Source organism: Rhincodon typus, unplaced genomic scaffold (assembly GCF_021869965.1).
Source record: "Rhincodon typus isolate 14 unplaced genomic scaffold, sRhiTyp1.1 hic_rhity00002801, whole genome shotgun sequence".
Classification (NCBI taxonomy): Eukaryota; Metazoa; Chordata; class Chondrichthyes; order Orectolobiformes; family Rhincodontidae; genus Rhincodon; species Rhincodon typus.
The window spans coordinates 1,531-22,510 of record NW_025968439.1 but is presented as its reverse complement, the minus strand read 5'-3'; the positions used below and the strand labels follow the sequence as shown (position 1 = coordinate 22,510).

At 44.3% G+C, this 20,980-nt stretch overlaps 1 protein-coding gene across 1 annotated transcript; it reads left to right on the top strand.

Annotated features, from left to right (window-relative positions):
• Positions 1-524: 524 nt before the first annotated feature.
• On the top strand, positions 525-19,957 carry LOC125481615 (gamma-tubulin complex component 4-like; the record flags this gene model as incomplete). The annotated part of the gene is made up of 7 exons (XM_048593410.1): positions 525-727; positions 9,262-9,390; positions 12,660-12,782; positions 14,000-14,053; positions 14,548-14,604; positions 17,348-17,427; positions 19,753-19,957. Coding segments are annotated over exons 1-7 (726 nt in total), but the record flags the coding sequence as incomplete, so codon positions are not given.
• Between the last annotated feature and the right edge of the window lie 1,023 nt (positions 19,958-20,980).

The following is a 20,980-nucleotide window of genomic DNA, read 5'->3' as shown; positions in this document are numbered from 1 at the left end:
CTATCTCTGATATGGAAATATATCGCTTTTCCTTCAGTGTTGCTGTGTCAGCATCCCTCCCTAACGGGACTGTGGGTCCATCTATCCAATAATAGAGGGGGAAAAATAGTGAAGGGAAATCAGCAAAACCGGGAAATGAACGTACTGGGTGTAGTAGAGTTCAATTTTCAAGAATACAAAGCAAATGGAAGCAGTTTGTATCCTTTCCACTTTTAACCATGCAATTCAAGAAGGATAAACATCACCATAAAGGCCAAGTGGAAATGGGCAATAGATGTTGCCCGTGCCACTGGATCCCATGAACCAATATTAAGAAATGTGGCTAAAACTTTGACACTTGTAGACACACACACGACAACATTGGCTGTCACAAGCAAACACACAAGCCAGCATGAAAGATGGCGGCATCTTCAACCTATTTGACTATGTTCGTGCCAGCAACAAAAATGGCGAGCAGAGCGACTTGCCAGGACTAAACATGGTGGGCAATCGCGCGGTCACTTTGAGCTGTCTGTTGCCAGTCTCAAATATGGCTGCGTCCGTAGGCGCCGTACGGTGGTCCGAGCAAGCCGGTTGTTTCTAAAACCAAAAAAGTAAAAGGAATCGGAGCGTGAGGGCGATCGTTGTCACTGGAGCCCACAGCGGGGAGATGATCCACGAGTTGCTGCTGGCATTGAGCGGGTATCCGGGCAGCATCTTCAGCTGGAACAAGCGCAGCGGCCTACAGGTGAGGGAGAGCCTCAAGCACCATGGTAACCGAGAGGCCTGGGCCCTTCTCACGATAGATAACCCGAGCAAAGGAAACAACGGAACCCAGTTTCTTTTATTCAGAGTGTGAGAGACAGGAATAAACTATTGCACATAGCAGTATCAAGGCGCAGAAAGTTGCCATTCTGCCCATTGAGCCTGCACGATTCATGGAGCTTATGCCAATCTACTGCTTTCCCCCATACCGTTATACATTATTTTTAACCTAGTAACCATCCACTGCCCTGATCATCATGTTACTGGTTTCTATGTTTCCAGGATTTCCGTCTGAACCACTTAGTCCATTGGGGTTTTTTACAACACAGCAAGAGACCTTTCTTTCCACCTGTCAGCAAACATCCATTTATTCTAATATAAAGCAAAAAACTACAAATGTTGCAGATCAAAAGCAAGGACAAATCAACTTCTGTTTTTGCTTATTTTCCATCTATTCTGATCCCATTTTCCAGCACTTGTGTTTTGAGTGCTCATCTAAATAGTTCTTATACACTTTGACAGTTCCTGCCTCAATCACACTTTAAGGCAGTGGCTTCCAAATATCCACCACCTTCTGGGTGAAAGAGACTTCCTTAAATCCTCTCTAAATCCCCTACCGCTTGCCTTAAATCTGTGCCACCCGGTAATTGAATCCTCGACTAAAGGAGAAGAGTTTCTTCCTAACTATGCCCCTCATAATTTTCTACACCTCAGTCAGGCCATACAGGCTGCCAGGACTCAAAAGGTAGGCTAAGCATATGTTTTCTGGGGATGACCAGCTCCCACATTCATCACTGGCTGAGGTGCTGTACCCCTAAGGCCCAGGCATACAATGCCCACCTACCAAGAAGGGTAAGAAAAACATTGAATATGCTGAATGAGACATACTGGTCCAGTGTGTCTTGTTTGCTTCAAAATGGAAGTCCAGCACATTCTCTTCCTAGCGTGACTGGTTTTTACTCACTTTTCCCTCTGGACAATTCACAAAACCATTCTCTGAGTGAATATCCTTGCTCTTAACAGCTGGGAGGGTTCATGATACTGGCTGCCTGATCCTGATTAAATGAATACTGGCCCTGTCAGTGACACCTACAGCTGTGCAGTGGGGTGGACTGCAGTTCAATGGAAGGATATCAGTCTCCTGTTTCAATAGTAGAATGCAGAGATCATAATGTAAGAAACAGGAGCTTGAGCAGACAATGTGGTCACTCAGTGTCTGACATTCGGTACAATCATGGCTTTTCTTTGGTGTCAACTCCACTTTTCTACCCACTCCCGTATTCCTTCACTTGAAGGACCAAAACTACACCTCTCACAGTCTGGAACACATTCACCAACGAAGCATTGATATACCTCCAGAGTAGAAAATTCCAACCCAGACAGAAAAACCAACTTTTACTGTTCTATCCTTCTGCAAAGGTTTGTGTCTGTGGCTGGTGCAGGTGTTCTGTTCCCCACAACTCCAGCACTGCAATGTTCCCACTGAAATTTGGGTTGAAGAGGAAATGGTCCTGGAGATAAGAGATAACAAGGTGTAGAGTTGGATGAACACAGCAGGCCGAGCAGGAAGGCTGATGTTTTGGGTCTAGACCCTCCTTCAGAAATGGGGGAGGGGAAGGGGGTTCTGAAATAAGTAGGGAGAGAGGGGGAGGCGGATAGAAGATGAATAGAGGGGAAGATAGGTGGAGAGGAGACAGACAGGTCAAAGAGGCGGGGATGGAGCCAGTAAAGGTGAGTTTAGATGGGGAGGTAGGGAGGAGATAGGTCAGTCCAGGGAGGACGGACAGGTCAAGGGGGCGGGATGAGGTTAGTAGGTAGGAGTTGGGGGTGGGGCTTGAGGTCAGAGGAGGGGATAGGTGCGAGGAAGGACAGGTTAGGGAGGCGGAGATGAGCTGGGCTGGTTTTGGGATGCGGTAGGGGGAGGGGAGATTTTGAAGCTTGTGAAATTCACATTGATACCATTGGGCAGCAGGGTTCCCAAGCGGAATATGAGTTGCTGTTCCTGCAACGTTTGGGTAGCACCGTTGTGGCACTGCAGGAGGCCCAGGATGGACATGTCGTCTGAGGAATGGGAGGGGGAGTTGAAATGGTTCGCGACTGGGAGGTGCAGTTGTTTAGTGCGAACTGAGCGTAGGTGTTCTGCAAAGCGGTCCCCAAGCCTCCGCTTAGTTTCCCCAATGTAGAGGAGGCCACAACAGGAACAGCGGATGCAGTATACCACATTAGCAGATGTACAGGTGAACATCTGCTTGATGTGGAAAGTCTTCTTGGGGCCTGAGATGGGGGTGAGGGGGGAGGTGTAGGGGCAGGTGTAGCACTTCCTGCAGTTGCAGGGAAAAGTGCCGGGTGTGGTGGGGCTGGAGGGGAGTATGGAGCGGACAAGGGAGTCGTGGAGAGAGTGGTCCCTCCGGAAAGCAGATAAGGGTGGGGAGGGAAAAATGTCTTTGGTGGTGGGGTCAGTTTGCAGATGGCGGAAGTGTCGGAGGATGATGCGTTGGATCCGGAGGTTGGTGGGGTGGTACGTGAGGATGAGGGGATTCTGTTTTGGTTGTTATTGCGGGGAGGGGTTGTGAGGGATGAGTTGCGGGAAATGCGGGAGACACGGTCGAGGGCGTTCTCGACCACTGAGGGGGGGAAGTTGCGGTCCTTGAAAAACGAGGACATCTGAGATGTACAGGAGTGGAATGCCTCATCTTGGGAGCAGAGGTGGCGGAGGCGAAGGAATTGGGAATAGGGGATGGCATTTTTGCAGGAAGGTGGGTGGGAGGAGGTGTATTCTAGGTAGCTGTGGGAGTCGGTGGGCTTGAAATGGATATCGGTTTCTAGGTGGTTGCCAGAGATGGAGACAGAGAGGTCCAGGAAGGAGAGAGAGGTGTTAGAGATGGTCCAGGTGAACTTAAGGTTGGAGTGGAAGGTGTTGGTGAAGTGGATGAACTGTTCGAGCTCCTCGTGGGAGCACGAGGCGGCGCCGATACAGTCATCAATGTAACAGAGGAAGAGGTGGGGTTTAGGGCCAGTGTAGCTACGGAAGAGGGATTGTTCCACGTAACCTACAAAGGGGCAGGCATAGCTTGGGCCCATGCGGGTACCCATGGCCACCCCCTTTGTCTGTAGGAAGTGGGAGGAATTGAAAGAGAAGTTGTTGAGGGTGAGGACGAGTTCGGCTAAGCGGATGAGGGTATCAGTGGAGGGGGACTGTTCGGGCCTGCGGGACAGGAAGAAGCGGAGGGCCTTTAGGCCATCTATACGGGGAATGCAGGTGTATAGGGACTGTACGTCCATGGTAAAGATGAGGTGTTGGGGACCGGGGAATTGGAAGTTCTGGAGGAGGTGGAGGGCATCGGTGGTGTCACGGATGTAGGTAGGGAGTTCCTGGACCAAGGGGGAGAAAATGGAGTCGAGATAGGTGGAGATGAGTTCGGTGGAGCAGGAGCAGGCGGAGACAATGGGTTGACCAGGGCAATCAAGTTTGTGGATTTTGGGAAGGAGCACATCAACGAATACCGGTCACGTTTGGACATTGAGCAGTTTGTCCGCCTCCTCCGCCTCCGCGCTTACTTCTTCAAACACGAGCCTAACCCTTCCTCTCCTGACCCCTTCTCCGATCTCCAACACACCCCCTCCTCCTGGACACCACCCCAAGGCCTCCTACCCTCCCTCGACCTCTTCATCTCCAATTGCCGTCGAGACATCAATCGCCTCAACCTCTCCACCCCTCTCACCCACTGCAACCTCTCCCCAGCAGAACGTGCAGCCCTCCGCTCCAATCCCAACCTCACCATAAAACCCGCGGACAAGGGAGGCGCAGTTGTAGTATGGCACACTGACCTCTACATCGCCGAGGCCAGACGCCAGCTCTCCGACACCTCCTCCTACCACCCCCTTGATCATGACCCCACCCCCGACCACCAAACCACCATCTCCCAAACCATCCACAACCTCATCACCTCAGGTGACCTCCCACCCACAGCCTCCAACCTCATCGTTCCCCAATCCCGCACCGCCCGCTTCTATCTCCTCCATGACACCACCGATGCCCTCCACCTCCTCCAGAACTTCCAATTCCCTGGTCCCCAACACCTCATCTTTACCATGGACATCCAGTCCCTATACACCTGCATTCCCCGTACAGATGGCCTAAAGGCCCTCCGCTTCTTCCTGTCCCGCAGGCCCGAACAATCCCCCTCCACTGATACCCTCATCCCCTTAGCCGAACTCGTCCTCACCCTCAACAACTTCTCTTTCAATTCCTCCCACTTCCTACAGACAAAGTGGGTGGCCATGGGTACCCGCATGGGCCCAAGCTATGCCTGCCTGTTTGTAGGTTACGTGGAACAATCCCTCTTCCGTAGCTACACTGGCCCTAAACCCCACCTCTTCCTCTGTTACATTGATGACTGTATCGGCACCGCCTCGTGCTCCCATGAGGAGCTCAAACAGTTCATCCACTTCACCAACACCTTCCACCCCAATCTTAAGTTCACCTGGATCATCTCCAATACCTCTCTCCTTCCTGGACCTCTCTGTCTCCATGTCTGGCAACCACCTAGAAACCAATATCCATTTCAAGGCCACCGACTCCCACAACTACCTAGAATACACCTCCGCCCACACACCTTCCTGCAAAAATGCCATCCCCTATCCCCAATTCCTTCGCCTCCGCCGCATCTGCTCCCAGGATGAGGCATTCCACTCCCGTACATTTCAGATGTCCTCGTTTTTCAAGGACCGCAACTTCCCCCCCTCAGTGGTCGAGAACACCCTCGACCGTGTCTCCCGCATTTCCCGCAACTCATCCCTCACACCCTCTCCCCGCAATAACAACCAAAACAGAATCCCCCTTGTCCTCACGTACCATCCCACTAACCTCCGGATCCAACGCATCATCCTCCGACACTTCCGCCATCTGCAATCCGACCCCACCACCAAAGACATTTTTCCCTCCCCACCCTTATCTGCTTTCCGGAGGAACCACTCTCTCTGTGACTCCCTTGTCCGCTCCACACTCCCCTCCAGCCCCACCACACCACCACACCCAGCACTTTTCCCTGCAACCGCAGGAAGTGCTACACCTGCCCCTACACTTCCCCCCTCACCCCCATCCCAGGCCCCAAGAAGACTTTCCACATCAAGCAGATGTTCACCTATACATCTGCTAATTTGGTATACTGCATCCGCTGTTCCTGTTGTGGCCTCCTCTACATCGGGGAAACCAAGCGGAGGCTTGGGGACCGCTTTGCAGAACACCTATGCTCGGTTCGCACTAAACAACTGCACCTCCCAGTCGCGAACCATTTCAACTGCCCCCTCCCATTCCTCAGACGACATGTCCATCCTGGGCCTCCTGCAGTGCCACAACGATGCTACCCGAAGGTTGGAGGAACTCATATTCCGCTTGGGAACCCTGCAGCCCAATGGTATCAATGTGGATTTTACAAGCTTCAAAATCTCCCCTCCCCCGCCACATCCCAAAACCAGCCCAGCTCGTCCCCGCCTCCCTAACCTGTCCTTCCTCCCACCTATCCCCTCCTCCCAACTCAAGCCCCACCCCCATCTCCTACCTACTAACCTCATCCCGCCCCCTTGACCTGTCCGTCCTCCCTGGACTGACCTATCCCCTCCCTAACTCCCCACCTACACTCACCTTTACTGGCTCCATCCCCGCCTCTTTGACCTGTCTGTCTCCTCTCCACCTATCTTCTCCTCTATCCATCTTCTATCCGCCTCCCCCTCTCTCCCTATTTATTTCAGAACCCCCTTCCCCTCCCCCATTTCTGAAGGAGGGTCGAGACCCGAAACATCAGCCTTCCTGCTCCTCTGATGCTGCTTGGCCTGCTGTGTTCATCCAGCTCTACACCTTGTTATGTCAGATTCTCCAGCACCTGCAGTTCCTACTGTCTCTGGTCCTGGAAGTAAAATGTCTTAACAATAGGAGTGGGTGAAGGGGGATCATATTGTGGATGCTGGTAATGGACTAATTCATATTAACTGGAGTCTGAGCAGAGTGGCCTTGTGTGGTGTGAATGTGTCAGAACATAGAACAGTACAGCACAGTACAGGCCCTTTGGCCCACGATGTTGTGCCGAACTTTTACCCTAAACCTAAGGTCTATTTAACTTCCACCCCTACCTTATACTATCATCCATATGCCTATCTAATAGCCGCTTGAATGCCCCTAATGAGGCCGACTCCACTACCCTCTTTGGCAGTGCATTCCACGCATCTACCACTCTCTGTGTAAAGAACCTCCCTCTGACGTCTCCCCTATGTCTACCTCGACTCACTTTAAAACTATGCCCCCTCGTAATAGCTACCTCCACCCTAGGAAAAAATCTCTGGCTGTTCACTCTATCTATATCTCTGATCATTTTATACACCTATCTATACCTCTGATCATTTTGTACACCTCTATCAAGTCAGTTAGGCTGTTTACTTCTGGATATGTATAAATATATTTTAGAATGTATAATCACCCTATCAAAAAGACCCACCAGCATTTTCTCTCAGACAGCTGATAATAGGCAGTAAATGTCACTTTTGCCAGTGTTGCCATTTCCTGAGAATGAATTTAAGGGTTCTGGGTTCTGGGTTCACCTGACTCCTTTCTGCTTGAATAATATACCTTGGGTCTCAGAGGCATGAATTAAATACAGTTCTCAAGGTGTGACTTGACAGTACAATTTTGACTAGTCTAAGTGGTAATGTGCAACATTTAGCACAAGCATAAATATTTTACTTAATACCCACCGACAGCTTCTCACTCCCCCTTCTCTTTTATGACTGTCTTTAAAGCTAATGTCTTTGACCAAGCTTTTAGTAACCCGGCCTAACATATGCTTTGGTTTAATATTAGTTTTTGTATGATGACGCTCCTGTGAAATGAGCTGGGACATTTATTATGTTAAAAAGGTTACATTGACACAAGATGTTGTTAATTTAATCCCCACTATGACAAAAAAAAAGCCACAATAACTCGCTCAGTTGATGGTAGTCCCTGCAATAAGGTTAAGAGTTTGTGGCCTAGCTCTGTACTGTAGATAGACACAGATTTCCCTCTACCTTCACCGGGTGGCAAAGAATCTCTTAAGAAGGTTTACATAAATATGGGGCAAACTTACTCTGTTTTCTACCTGTCCCTTCAAATGGATTAAAAACAGACCTGTTCCTTTACTGCAATGAACCCACTCCATTTTCCTATTTATACTTTTTTGAGGCAATACTTTAGGCCAAGCTTAATAATGTTTATTACTATAGTAAATAATAATATTTATTTTTATATTGTTGTATCTCTATATTGTTCCATAATTTGGACAGCGTTGCAATGGTGTACTACACACTCGGGGGTCGTGTACTTCAGTTGATGTGCTAAATTGATTTTCTCTCTGTTTCTCTTTTGACCCTTTTTTTATTCTTCCATGGCTGTGGATGTCACTGATTGGGTCAGTATTCATTACCCATCCCTAATTGTCCTTGAACTGAATGGCCTACTAGGCATTTCAGAGAGCAGTTAAAAGTCAACTAAGTTTCTGCAGGTCTGAAATCCCATGTATGCCAGACCAGGTACAGACAGCAGATTTCCTTCCCTGAAGGACAGTATTAGGTTGTAATGGCAGTAGAATAGCACTAGGTTTCCGTGCTGTTTTCAGCCAGAGTACCAAATCTGTGCAAATATCCTCCCTAACTTTGTATTAGTTTACGGATGCATTAAATAAAACAATGAAGGATATGTGATACTTGGACATTTCTGGGACCCTAAAAAACCCATCTCTGACAGTTGGGCTATGACACCACATTGAGTTTTGATTGTAACTTCATCCTTTTAAAGCTTTGCTTGACGTGCAAGCTTTCTGAATGCCTTTCATTCTGATTTCAGAAAACCTATAACACTAACTTGGTGTGAAGTAACGTGTTAAGTAGAATGCGAATTTTCTGTGGTTAAAGGCAAGTTCAGTACTGATGTCACATAAAGAGTGAACAATGCTTGAACTGTTCCTTCATTTTTTGAGGATGGGGCAATATTTGAGAGATCAGCCATGGTCTTGTTAAACATCAGAGCAGGCTTAAAGGACTGCATTGTTTAAATTCTGATCCAATTTGTTATATTCTTACATAAGATAGAAGAGGAAAAACTCCAGATTCATTAAAGAGGCAGTTAGACACTGTGTTGGGGGCGCCATGAACTTGCGTAAAAAGTCAGTTTAAATGAAGTAAATCTGCACTGATTAGTATAAACTCAACAACTCAAGCATTTATGTTCTTAATGCATCATTCAAAGCTCATAGTTTTGATTTCCATGTTGTATAATCTTGTAGCTTGAGTTATATACATTATTGGCTATGAGAGGAGAGTAATTTAAATAATCGCTTTCTTAATGTGAGGCAGCTTGAGGAGTGATTTTTGTCAGTCAAACTAGTTATTGTATGTTTTAGGGATGGGCGATTGCAGCCTGCAGTGCCTACATCCCATATGCATGTACATTTATTCAAACAAATCAACATTGTTTCCATTTGTACCTAGGTATCTCAGGATCTGCCATTCCTACACCCCAGTGAAATCAGTGTCTTAAACCGTTTGTGCAAGTTAGGCACGGACTATATACGCTTCACTGAGTTTATTGAACAATACACTGGACATGTACAGCAGCAGGTAGGTTCTCTACTGAGAAGGTTTCCTCTTCCTTTCCTGACTGGCATGATGCCATTTGCTTTTTGGTACTTTGCCTGACTGAGCATTTTCTTTTATGAAGGTGTCTGGATAGTGGATGTCAGCGGAAGAGGCAGAAATTGGAAGGCATCAAAATCAATCTCACTCCATTTCATCCTGACTCTAAGTGTGATCAATTCCAACAGGAATTGTAATAGCTCCAGAGCAGGGCCTTCATTACAGTTTCCCCTTCCTAAACAAGAATGTGCTGAGCCAGATTGAAGGGACAGACCTAGGTATCAAATAACGTTGGCTAACTAAGACTGCCTGTTTTGATTGAACTGGGTCATTTTTAATACATTCATGGGATGTAGGCATCGCTGACTGGATCAGCATTTATTGCTTATCCCTAGTTGCCCTTGGGAAGGTGATGGGGAACTTGAATTGCTGTGGTTCATTTGGTGTAGTTAAACCCACAATGCCTTTAGGGAGAGAGTTCCAGCAAAACTAAAGGAATGGCCATATAGTTCCAAATCAGGATAGTGAGAGGCTTGGAGGGGAACTGCAGGTGTTCCCATGTATCTGCTGCCTTTGTACTTCTGGAAGCTTCTTGAGTTATGTTGGATCTGTGCCCATCCAGGCAAGTATTCCATCACAGTAGTTGCTTGTGCCTTGCAGATGGTGTACACACTTTGGGGAGTTGAGTGGTGAGTTACTCATTCCAAGATTCTTGGCCCCTGACCTGTGCTTGTAGCCACAGTGCTTATATGGCTAGTCCAGTTCAGTTTCTGATTAATGATAGCTTCTAGGATGTTGATTGTGGGTCTCCATGATCGAAATTAAATGTCAGGAGGAGATGGTTAGATTCTCTCTTGTTGGAAATGGCTATTCCCTGGCACTTGTGTGGCGCAATGTTAGTTGTCACTTGTCAGCTGAGCCTTGATATTGTCCAGGTCTTGAAGCGTTTGGACGTGGACTGCTTCCGTATCTGAGGAGTTGTGAATCGTGCTGACATTGTACAATCATTAGTGAACATCTCCACTTCTGACCTCACGATGGAAGGAAGATCATCGATGAAGCAGCTGAAGATGGTTGGGCCTCGGATACCATCCTGAGGGTTCCCTGCTGTGATGTCCGGGAATTGACATGACTGACTTCCAACAACAGCACTATACTCCCTTTGTGCCAGGTTTTATTTCATTAGGGAGCTTTTCTGTCTGATTCCCATTAATTCCAGTTTCTTAAGGCTCCTTGATGCCACACACAGTCAAATGTGGCCTTGATGTCAAGGGCAGTCACTCTCACCTCACCTCTGGAGTTCATCTCTCATCCAGTGAGCAGATTATTGCTAAACAACTGCTGCTTGTTGTCACTGTTGATGATGACAACATTCCATCACGTTACTGATGATTGAGAGCAGACGGCTGAGGTGGGAATGTCTTCCCTATGTTTGATCTGATGCCTTGAAATTTCATGGGGTTGGGGGTCAATGTTGAGGATTTCTGTGGCAACACCCTTCGTTATGATGGGTCTGTCCTGCCAATGGGACAGGACTTAACCAGGGATGCTAATGATGTTATCTGGGACATTGTGTTTGAGGTATGATTCTGTGAGGATGACTGTTGCTTTATTATCTGTCTAAGACAGCTCTCCTAATTTTAGCCCTGGCCCCCAGATGTAAGTAAGGAGGACTTTGTAGGCTTGACAGGACTGTGTTTGCTGTTTTTGTTTCCAGTACCTTGGTCTGTGTCACGTGGTCAATTGGGTTTCATCTTCTGATCTTGATAGTTGAATTATTCTGGCTGACTGAGACGTCAGGTCGACTGTCATGAAGTTTTCTCCACAGAATTGTCTTGAAATGCCAAGTAAAATTTAAGCAGAAGTTATGCACAAAAATAAACCATTCTGCCTATGCTTATGGCAGTTCTTTAACTGGAGATGTCTGTTCTAATCCCCTTTCCATAATATTTCTTTTCAAATATTTACATAATTTTCATTTAAACAGTGCAGTATCTGTCACTTTGGAGAACCATTTTGTGCTGAAATAAATCTCTGTGAAAGCATTTCTTTTAACTTCACCTTGCTATTCTCCTGCTGCAGCTCAGCCTGTTTCCATATTATTGATATAAATAATCCATCTCTACTTGTCCTCTGGAAAACCCTTCATAATGTTGATCCTCCTTTAACCTTTCCTCTTCCAGTGAATAAAGCCGCAATATTTCAAGTTGCGAATCCTAAATATAACAGGAATACATAGAGCACAGAGCAGAGAGAGAGAAGCCATATAACCCAAACACACTACTTATGTTGCACTCAAGCCCCTCAAACCCGACATCATTCTTCAATGTCCTTTTCTAATGAGTTTCCTACATGCACGGAGCTACGCACAGTAGTCAAATAACATAGTAACAAATACCTAAGATGGCGCTGTAAGTGGTACAGTAGTTACAATCTGGTTACAATTTCAACCTGACTTCCTTTCTTTAACCTTCAACTGGGAATGGACAATAAATACTAGCCCAACCAGCAACACCCACATCCCACAAATGAATTTAAAAAACCCGTGTGTCAAAAGCTGAGAAACGCCTTCACCTTTTCGTCCATGTTTTCATATTTATCTTCATTTTGTTTTCATTGTTTTTCATGTAGTCTTTCTGAACACAATAATAGAAGCAAAAATCTTGGTGCTATTCAGAATTCCATTAGATACAATGACAGGAGTATTATTATGAACATGGTAATAGTGACACGGGTTATTAAGAATTCTACATATTATAACAGGAGGGTTATTGTGGAAGCAATGAAATTCGTTGCAGGAATTGACTGCATGTCAAGAATTAAACAAAACTGTAAAAGGTAAATTATAGTTCTAACAGATTCAACTATTTCCAGTTATTTTATAACATCTTAACATTAAAGCATTATAGCTGACACATTGTAAAGTGAGGCATTTAACTAGCAGATAATAAATGCACCTCAGTAGGTTTCATAACAGTGTAATGGGTATAATCAACAGAAGTCTTTGTTTGGCTTAATATAAAACATTTAGGCACAATATATAAGGGAGAATATGGATTTTCTTTTCCAGTTTTATACAAAATACGAAGAAGTTGGAACACAATAACAGGCCATTCATCCCAGCAGCTCTAAGTTGCCCTTTACCTTTGACAAGAGAAAGTGGTTACAGTCTCATTTACCCACTCTGTTCTTTTACCCTATTTTCTTCCTAATCTTGTACTGACTTCTGTCATGCAGTGAATCTTATGTTACAGGAGTGCCACCCGACCCAGCAAGGCCAGGCTGGATTGTATGGGATTTATCTTCGTGCCTTTTGTACTGGGTTAGACTCCATGCTGCAGCCCTACAGACAGGCTTTACTTGATCTTGAACAGGAGGTACCTATCTTCAACTTGTATGATAAATTGGTGAAATGCTAAACATGAAACATTTAAATAGTTTCACTATCATTTGAAGCAAAGCCGCATAGTTGTTAATATTTCAGTAAAATTGTCAGTTCTAGTTGAATATCTTATTCCGTCAAACTGTGTGAGGACGACCAGCGATGCAATTCTAGTTTCTTTGTTTCTGAAATCTAATGCCCACTCCACTCGTTCCGATGTTTCAGGTGGCTGAGACAGATCCCACAGTCCTAAAGGGACATCATAGAGATCTATTGCTGCCCTGGTCTAGACTGCTCCCTTGGCCAACATCACTCTGATGTACAAACATGTGAAAATGACAGGCAGACAAAGACCAGCTGTTATGGTGTGACTGCGAATCTCCAATTCCCCCAGTCACCAGAAATCTCCTGGGATTCAGGAACAAAAAGCTTGGGAAATTCCTCCCTGACCTGTTACTGAGATGAAAAAAAAAGCAAACTGTAGGACTGCACAGTGACCATTTGACACGTTGTTGAATGTCCTTTGGTACATTAAAGGCAATGCACTGGTCAGAAAGAAACAGCATGCATTTAGATAGTGTCTTCCCCAAGTTCACAGCCTCTTGACATTCCAAAACTCTTTCTAGCCAAATAAGTACTTTTCATGTGTACCCGGTTGTGGTTAGGAAGAACAGCAGCCAATTTTAAGTGCAGTAAACTCCCAGAAGCCGCAGAGCGATAAATAACCAAGTTTTCTGTTGAATTTTTAAAGGTTCTTTCATGGACTGTGAGCATCACATTGCTAGGCCAGCACTTGTTGCTCATCCCTACTTGCCCTTAATCTGAGTGGCTTGCCTGTCCATTTCAGGATGGCAATTAAGAATCAACCACAATGCTGTGGATCTGGAGTCACATGTAGGCCAGACCGGGTAACGACGACAAATTTCCTTCACTAGAGTACATTAGTGAACCAGATTGATTGTCACAAAAATACAATAATAGTTCCATGGCAACTAATAATGAGATTAGCCTAGTATTCTAGATTTTATTTATTGAATTTGAATTCTACCAGCTGCCATGGTGAGATTGAACCCATGTCCCCAGAGGCATTGCCGTTATGCCTCTGTCTCCCTGATTGAGTGCTGAAATTGACTATATGATAGTGTTCTTTTTTCCTGAAGAATTCTAATGTACATTTCAAGCTAATGTTGTTCTTGTATTTCTACTTTGCAGTTCTTGGCAGACGCCCACCTCTCCATCTCTCATGTTAACTATTCTTTGGATCAGGTAAGCTCCTGTTACAGCATTTTCAAGTTGAAATGTGTCTTAAAATATTGCGGCGTTACAATATTGAGGACAAATCAGTGAATCTCTTAACGGGACTGCTTATGGACAGATGACAATGGACTGTGCAGTCAGGATTTTAGAGCCAGGAATAGAAATAAGCCATTCAGTTCCTCTATCCTGATGATAAGTGGAATTCTCAAGGATAACATGGAAGACTTTAAAGTAATGCAGTTATGATTAGGATATGCAAGTATAGAGTTACTCATTATATTTTCTGAATTGTACTGTTACTCCCTCACACGTTTCATCTTTTTTTGAGTGTAATCCGGAATTGTGGCACTCTACTACAAAGAATTCAGCTGAGACTGTCTTAAACCTTATCCGACAATTGATGATGCCGATAGAAGCTGTTAAATCCTGAAATACGCTGAGCCGAGATGCTCTGATACAATATTGACTTTTCCTCATTACCTAATGCTTTATTTCGTTGCCAGTTTCAGCTGCTGTTCCCATCTGTTATGGTGGTAGTCGAACAAATGAAATCTCAAAAGGTAAGTGTTAGTCTGAAAAGATCTACTTGTGATCCAAATTATTGCCCAGACATTTACTGTCCACACTATGGACAGTCTGCCCTTCTCTTCTAATACTTATTCAGTGGGATCCAAGTAACATGCTAACTTGATAATACTTTCTGATTTAACTCTTCTCTTTTCCACCTTTGGGGTGTATGGATGAGAAATACGTTAGGCATGGCTCAGTTGTACTGTGCTTCAGAGTCAGAAGGTTGAAAACCCTTGCTTTAGACTGAGACATGAAACAGAGTCCTTATCTACCCTGTCAGTTGAGCGTAAAAGAATTTGTGCACTGTATAAATTCCAGCAGTATAAATATTTAAGATTTATCAGACTTCAGGCAAAGAAGTAGGCGGTTACAGACATTCATCTTCAAAAATAATTACACACTTACCCTGCGATCTTAATGTGTTAATGGTTAGTAAATATGTTAAACCTATAGAGATATCAAAAAGAAATGATGTCTGTCCACCTTGTGTTCCAGGCTTGCTGAATGACTGTTTACACCATTTTGTATATCAACAAATTAATATTCAGTTCAAGGTCAAATATTCATTGCCTTTTTAATTAACCTGGATTCTGTGATGGGCTTCATGAACAATGTTGATAGTTGTAGCTATGCAGTTTCACTATTACCTTTCCTTTCTTATCTCTTTTATCTTATTTGTGTGGCTATAATAAATGGATTGTGCACTTCGTATCCTAAGCTCTTACATATGCTTTAGCTTTTAGGGAAATAGGCTCCGGTATTTGCTCTGTAAACACCTCATGTCTCTCTCTCTCTCTCTCTAGCTCTCTCTTTCTCCCTCTCTCTGGCCACCCCCTCACCACCGCACAACAATCATCTGACTGTCTGTCTCTCACTCGCTTCCTTAAAGCATTCCCTGACAAAGTCCTGAATGAATATCACCTTATGTGTCTCAGTGGTCAAGTTTTGTTTCGTACTGCCACAGTGAAGTTCCTTAGAGACCTTTTGCTGTGTTGGTGGTACTATATAAATGCAAGTTGTTGTCTTTTGGAAACCTAATTGAATTCTGTAGTCATTGGGATTTCAGGAAAGCCAGGGAAAGTGGGGTAAAAGATTCCTACTATGTCACCTTGAACTGTGAACTGTTCTTTCAGTGTCACTTTGCATCTGCTGGGAGTTTATTGAACTGTGTAACACTTGGAGCAAACGGCAACTATTATGGGCCTGTCATTAATGATGAGAGTAATTTGAATGATTAATTAAGAGTGTCATGCAAAAAACATCATTCACAGCATAAAACCACATTGACTGAAAACATGATACATTTTCCTATGGTGCATTGGCATTGATACATAAAATAAGCCTATTAATAGCATTCGGCATGGCTTCCTTCAACTAATCTGCGCAATAACAACTTGCATTTATATGGTACATTTCACACTCCAAGACATATCACAGGAGCATTATCAGGTAAAATTTAACGTCCAGCGCCATGAGATATTAGGACAGGTGACCAAAAGCTTGGTGAAAGAGATAAGTTATAAGCAACATCTTAAAGGAAGGAAGAGAGAGGGAGGGAGTTCCATAGCCTTGACAGCTACAAGAAGAAAACCCTATGACACCAGAAGCCATAATATAAAATACCTAATACAGCATGTAGCAAGTTGGTTTTACAGGAGTAGTCTCTTTCATACATTTGAAAATGTGACAATATCTTCCGTGGCATTGTAGCTTATTACAGCACTCAGCCATAAAGACCAGAAGGTCCCACGTTCATTGATTTGCAACACATACCATGTCAGTGTTTGCACTCTACACATTCTTCATCTTGCTCTCCTTCATCTCATTCTATCAGCGTATTCTTCTGTTCCTTTCTCCTGTCTCTATTCAAGTTCCTTAAAAGTATCTGTCATCTTTTCCTGATCTGGTCTATACTTGATTCCAGACCCACAGCAATGTGTTTGACTCTTAACTGCCTACTGAAATTAGTGCTCACTAGCCACTCAATTCAAAGGGCAATTAGTGATGGGCAATAAATGCTAGCCCAGCCAGTGACACTCACATCTCATAAACGAATTAAAAAAGAACTACTCAACTGAACTACTCCCTGCGGTAGAGAGCTCTACATTCTCACCACTTGTAGGTGAAGAGGATTTTCATGAATTTCCCGTTGAATTTGTTGGTGGCTATGTTATATTTATGAACTCTAGTTTTGGTCTTCCCCACAATTGGAAACATCTTCTCCATGTCTGCCTTTCTGAGCCCTGTCATGATCTGAAAGACCGCGTTTTGTTCACCCCTCACTCTTCCAATTTTTTTCCAGCCTGGTCTGGCTTTCCTTACAGTTGTAGCTTTTCAGTCCCTGGTCTGTATGAAATTAGCGGGTCTCAGTAAAAGCAGCATTAAACCATGTACAGTCAGCATCTGTGTAACTGGGTTAAAGATGGTAAAATGTAGTCAGAATACCTTTCTTGCTTGCTATGGAACCTTCATTTGAGAGTGCATAAACATGGTTGTTGAATGAGGACAGGATCCAGATTAATATGATGCTTTACCTTATCATGCTGATGCTCAATGTCTGTGCTGGTGCCTTGGGAAGCTGCTGGTGGTTGGTTAACCCTGTAAGAGCCAGGAGGAAGGTAGAATAGAATGATGTCTCTAGAAATTAAATGTAAGTTTTCTTAAGCTGTAAATAAATGGTTACTGGTGGAAAAGACAGGTTGTGTTTCACAATTTCTTTATTTTCCATCTTAGATTCATGGCTGTCAACTTCTGGAGACCGTTCACCAACACAGCTGTGGGGGGCTTCCACCAGTCCGCAGTGCACTGGAGAAGTAAGAGACCAGGCAGTTTATTCATACTCCATTCCACAGGACTTTTGTCTTTATTTAGGTTGAAGACATTAAGAAGACATTTATTAGTTTTATTGGTAAATTACTCATGGTTGTACTCATAAGACGTAGGAGCAGATATTGACCATTCAGCTCATTGAGTCTGATCCGTCATTCAATAAGCACATGGCTGATGTAATTATGGGGATAGGGTGGGGATGGGTCTGGGTGAGATGCACCCCAGACAATTTGGTGCAGACCTGGGGGCCGAATGGCCTCTATCTGCACTGTAGGGATTCTATGATTCCATGACCTGTCTGTATTTCTCTACAGATTCTTTCTGTCATCTCCATCATTGCCTTTCCAACTATTTTTGTGTCATCTGCCATCCTGGCTATAGCACATTCACTTTCCTCATCCAAATCATGAATATTTATTGTAAATAATTGTGACTCCTGCACTGATCCTTGTGGCACTCCGCTGGTTACAGGCTGCCATCCTGAAGATGCACACCCTACCCACCCCACACCCCCACCACCACCTCCCCCCCTACACACACACACACACACACACACACACACACACTTATCCCAACTCTCTGCTTTCTACTAATTAGCCAGTCTTCTATCCTAGCTAATATACAACCTCAATAACATGTGCTTTTATTAAGTAGCCTAATGTGTGCACCCTACCAAATGCCTTCTGAAGATCCATATATCTCAGATTCACTGCTTTCCCTTTCTCTAACCTGTTTGTTACTTCCTCAAAGAATTCTAATAAATTTATCAGGCATGATTTCCCCTTCGTGAAGCGATGCTGACTCTGCTCGAACATATTATGTATATAATAATGCTGTGCTATTGCATCTTCCATAAGAGATACCCAGTAGTGGACATTAAGCTAACTGGCCTATAATTACCTGTGTTTTGTCTCCTTCCCTTTTTAAATAAAGGTGATGTGTTGGCAGTTTCCCACTCCTCTGGGACTTTCCCAGATGGAGAGAGAAACTTCAGAAAGCTGGCATTAAGAACAACCAAGTGACCAGAGTCGGTAACTGCACTGTGGCACAGGAAATAGAATGGGAAATGTTGGCATAATAATAATTTGGAAATTATGGCCTGGAAATGGGACTACAAGACTATAACAGCAGGAAGCACATGCCCTACTCAACATATGCACCAAACACAGACAAATGGTTGTGCAATTAGTCCTGCTATTCTCATAGTTTTTTTAATATGGTTGGATCAATTAGTACAGATGTGGTCTGAATTTTATTTTCCGAAGTCTAACACTTCACAGTCAAATGAATGGGGATAGTCATAAATACCAGATTGTTGACAAAGCAACTCTTTGTGTAGTCCAGCATTGTTCCTAACATAACCCAGAGCCCACTTACAACCCAGCTACTCCTCCACCATCTGCTGCTCAGGATTCTTATAGACCTGGGTTCACTATGAGTTTGGCATCTCCTCTCTCCCCTGCTATTCAGTGAGAGAAATCAAAATATATGCTATGAGGCAAGGCTATTCAAGCATCCATAGTCCCAGTGCCATTAGAACTGTCAGCCCTGTAATATTCACACCTCAATTCTGTAGTCCACGTTGACGTACTCCCAGTACAAGATCTGAGCTCACTAAAAAGTCCAAATGCTTTTTTTTCTGAAAATTGTTCTTGAACAGCAAGCTACTTCACCCTTGCAATGGGAAATGGAATTCCTTTTTCATTATGGGGAGGACATTATGTGCCAAACTCAGCCTTTGATAATACTTTACAATTTAATTGTTGCCTCATTACACGCTATGAGTACTATCAACAATAATGGTAGGACAGGAAGGACCTTGTTGCAGTACTTGCTATGCACAGGTGGGGTTTTAAAATTCTATAACCTAATTACAGGTGAAGGTTCAAAGTGTAAGATGTCACAAGTGTTAAAATTCGTAGGAGCAAAGCTGAGAAGTAACAGCTAGGTGATGTTGAACTTGGATACTTAAAAGCATTGAAAAAAATGGGAACCTTGGTGATCAGCTTTTGAGAATTTAGGAAAAAATGAGTTTGAAACAAGGGCAAGAATGATACATTTCTAGACTTTAGGATGTAGTGGAACATTCTAAAGCTTATGAAGTACTTCTGAAGTGTAGTCACTGCAGTGGCATAGGAGATATTAGCACTTGCCTTGACTTTTGGTGGTTAAGAAAGCAGCATTGGAAATTTAGGGGGTGAACTGAAAGGAATAAAGGTCATAATATAATATCTAATAAAATAAAGACCTAAGAGTCGTTGGTAATAAATGCAAATATGTTAATAAGTTGCTGCCCTGTCCCAATGCAGGATCCTAGCAGTGTGTCATGGTGTGATGTACAAGCAGTTATCTGCATGGATGCTGCACGGCCTGTTACTGGACAAGTATGAGGAGTTCTTTATCAAGCAAGGGCCTTCCTCTGACAGTGTTAGCACCCAGCCTGAGGAGGAAGATGAAGAAGATCTGGGAATCAGAGGCTTGACTGGAAAGCAGCTCCGGGAGCTTCAAGACTTGGTAAGGAGCAGAAGCACCAAGAGTAAAAATGACTCCAATTTGTAAGGAAGTATCATGTATCCCTGTGAGGCTGTATGAGTGTATAAGATGACAAATAGTGATTGTACATTAGAGACGTCCATCCATTCATTCCCATCTGCATTCAATGCTACAGTAATGTGAAGACCATCGCTTCTTATCGTGTCTTGTGAACTGCTTAGTAGGAAAAGCAGAACAGAAAGGACAATGAAAAAGAATTGTTTTAAGCTTTGGGCAAAAGTTTTCCAGATCTGCCTGATGCATTTAGAAGGATTGATGGGCAAACTCAATTGGAGTCAAAAAAGGCAGGTTGAAGTTTTGCTATCAAGCTCTCAGCACCTTTTGGGGTGGTGAGGGTCAGGTGCGTCATGTGAGAGGCATCAATGTAGAGTCATACAGCTGTACAGCACAGAAACAGACCCTTCGGTCTGACTCGTCCGTGCCGACCAGATATCCTAAATCTCGTGCCATTTGCCAGCATTTGGCCCATATCGTTCGAAGCCCTTCCTATGCATATACCCATTCAGATGTCTTTTAAATCTTGTAATTGGACCAGCCTCTAACACTTCCTTTGGCAGCTCATTCCATACATGCACTACCCTCTGTGTGGAAAAGTTGTCCCCTGCATCCCTTTTAAATCTTTCCCCTCTCCCCTTAAACCTATGCCTGCTAGTTTTGGACTCTGCTACCCTGGGGAAAAGACCTTGGCTATTCACCCTATCCATGCCCCTCATGATTTTATAAACCTCTACAAGGTCACTCCTCAGCCTCCGACACTCCAGGGAAATCAGCCCCAGCTTACTCAGCCTCTACCAATAGCTCAAAGCCTCCAACCCTGGCAGCATCCTTATTAATCTTTTCTGAATCCTTTCAAGTTTCACAACATCCTTCCTATAACAGGAAACTAGAATTGAACGCCACATTCCAAAAGTGGCCTAACCAATGTCCTGTACAGCTGCAACATGACATCCCAATTCCTATACTCAATGCACTGACCAATAAAGG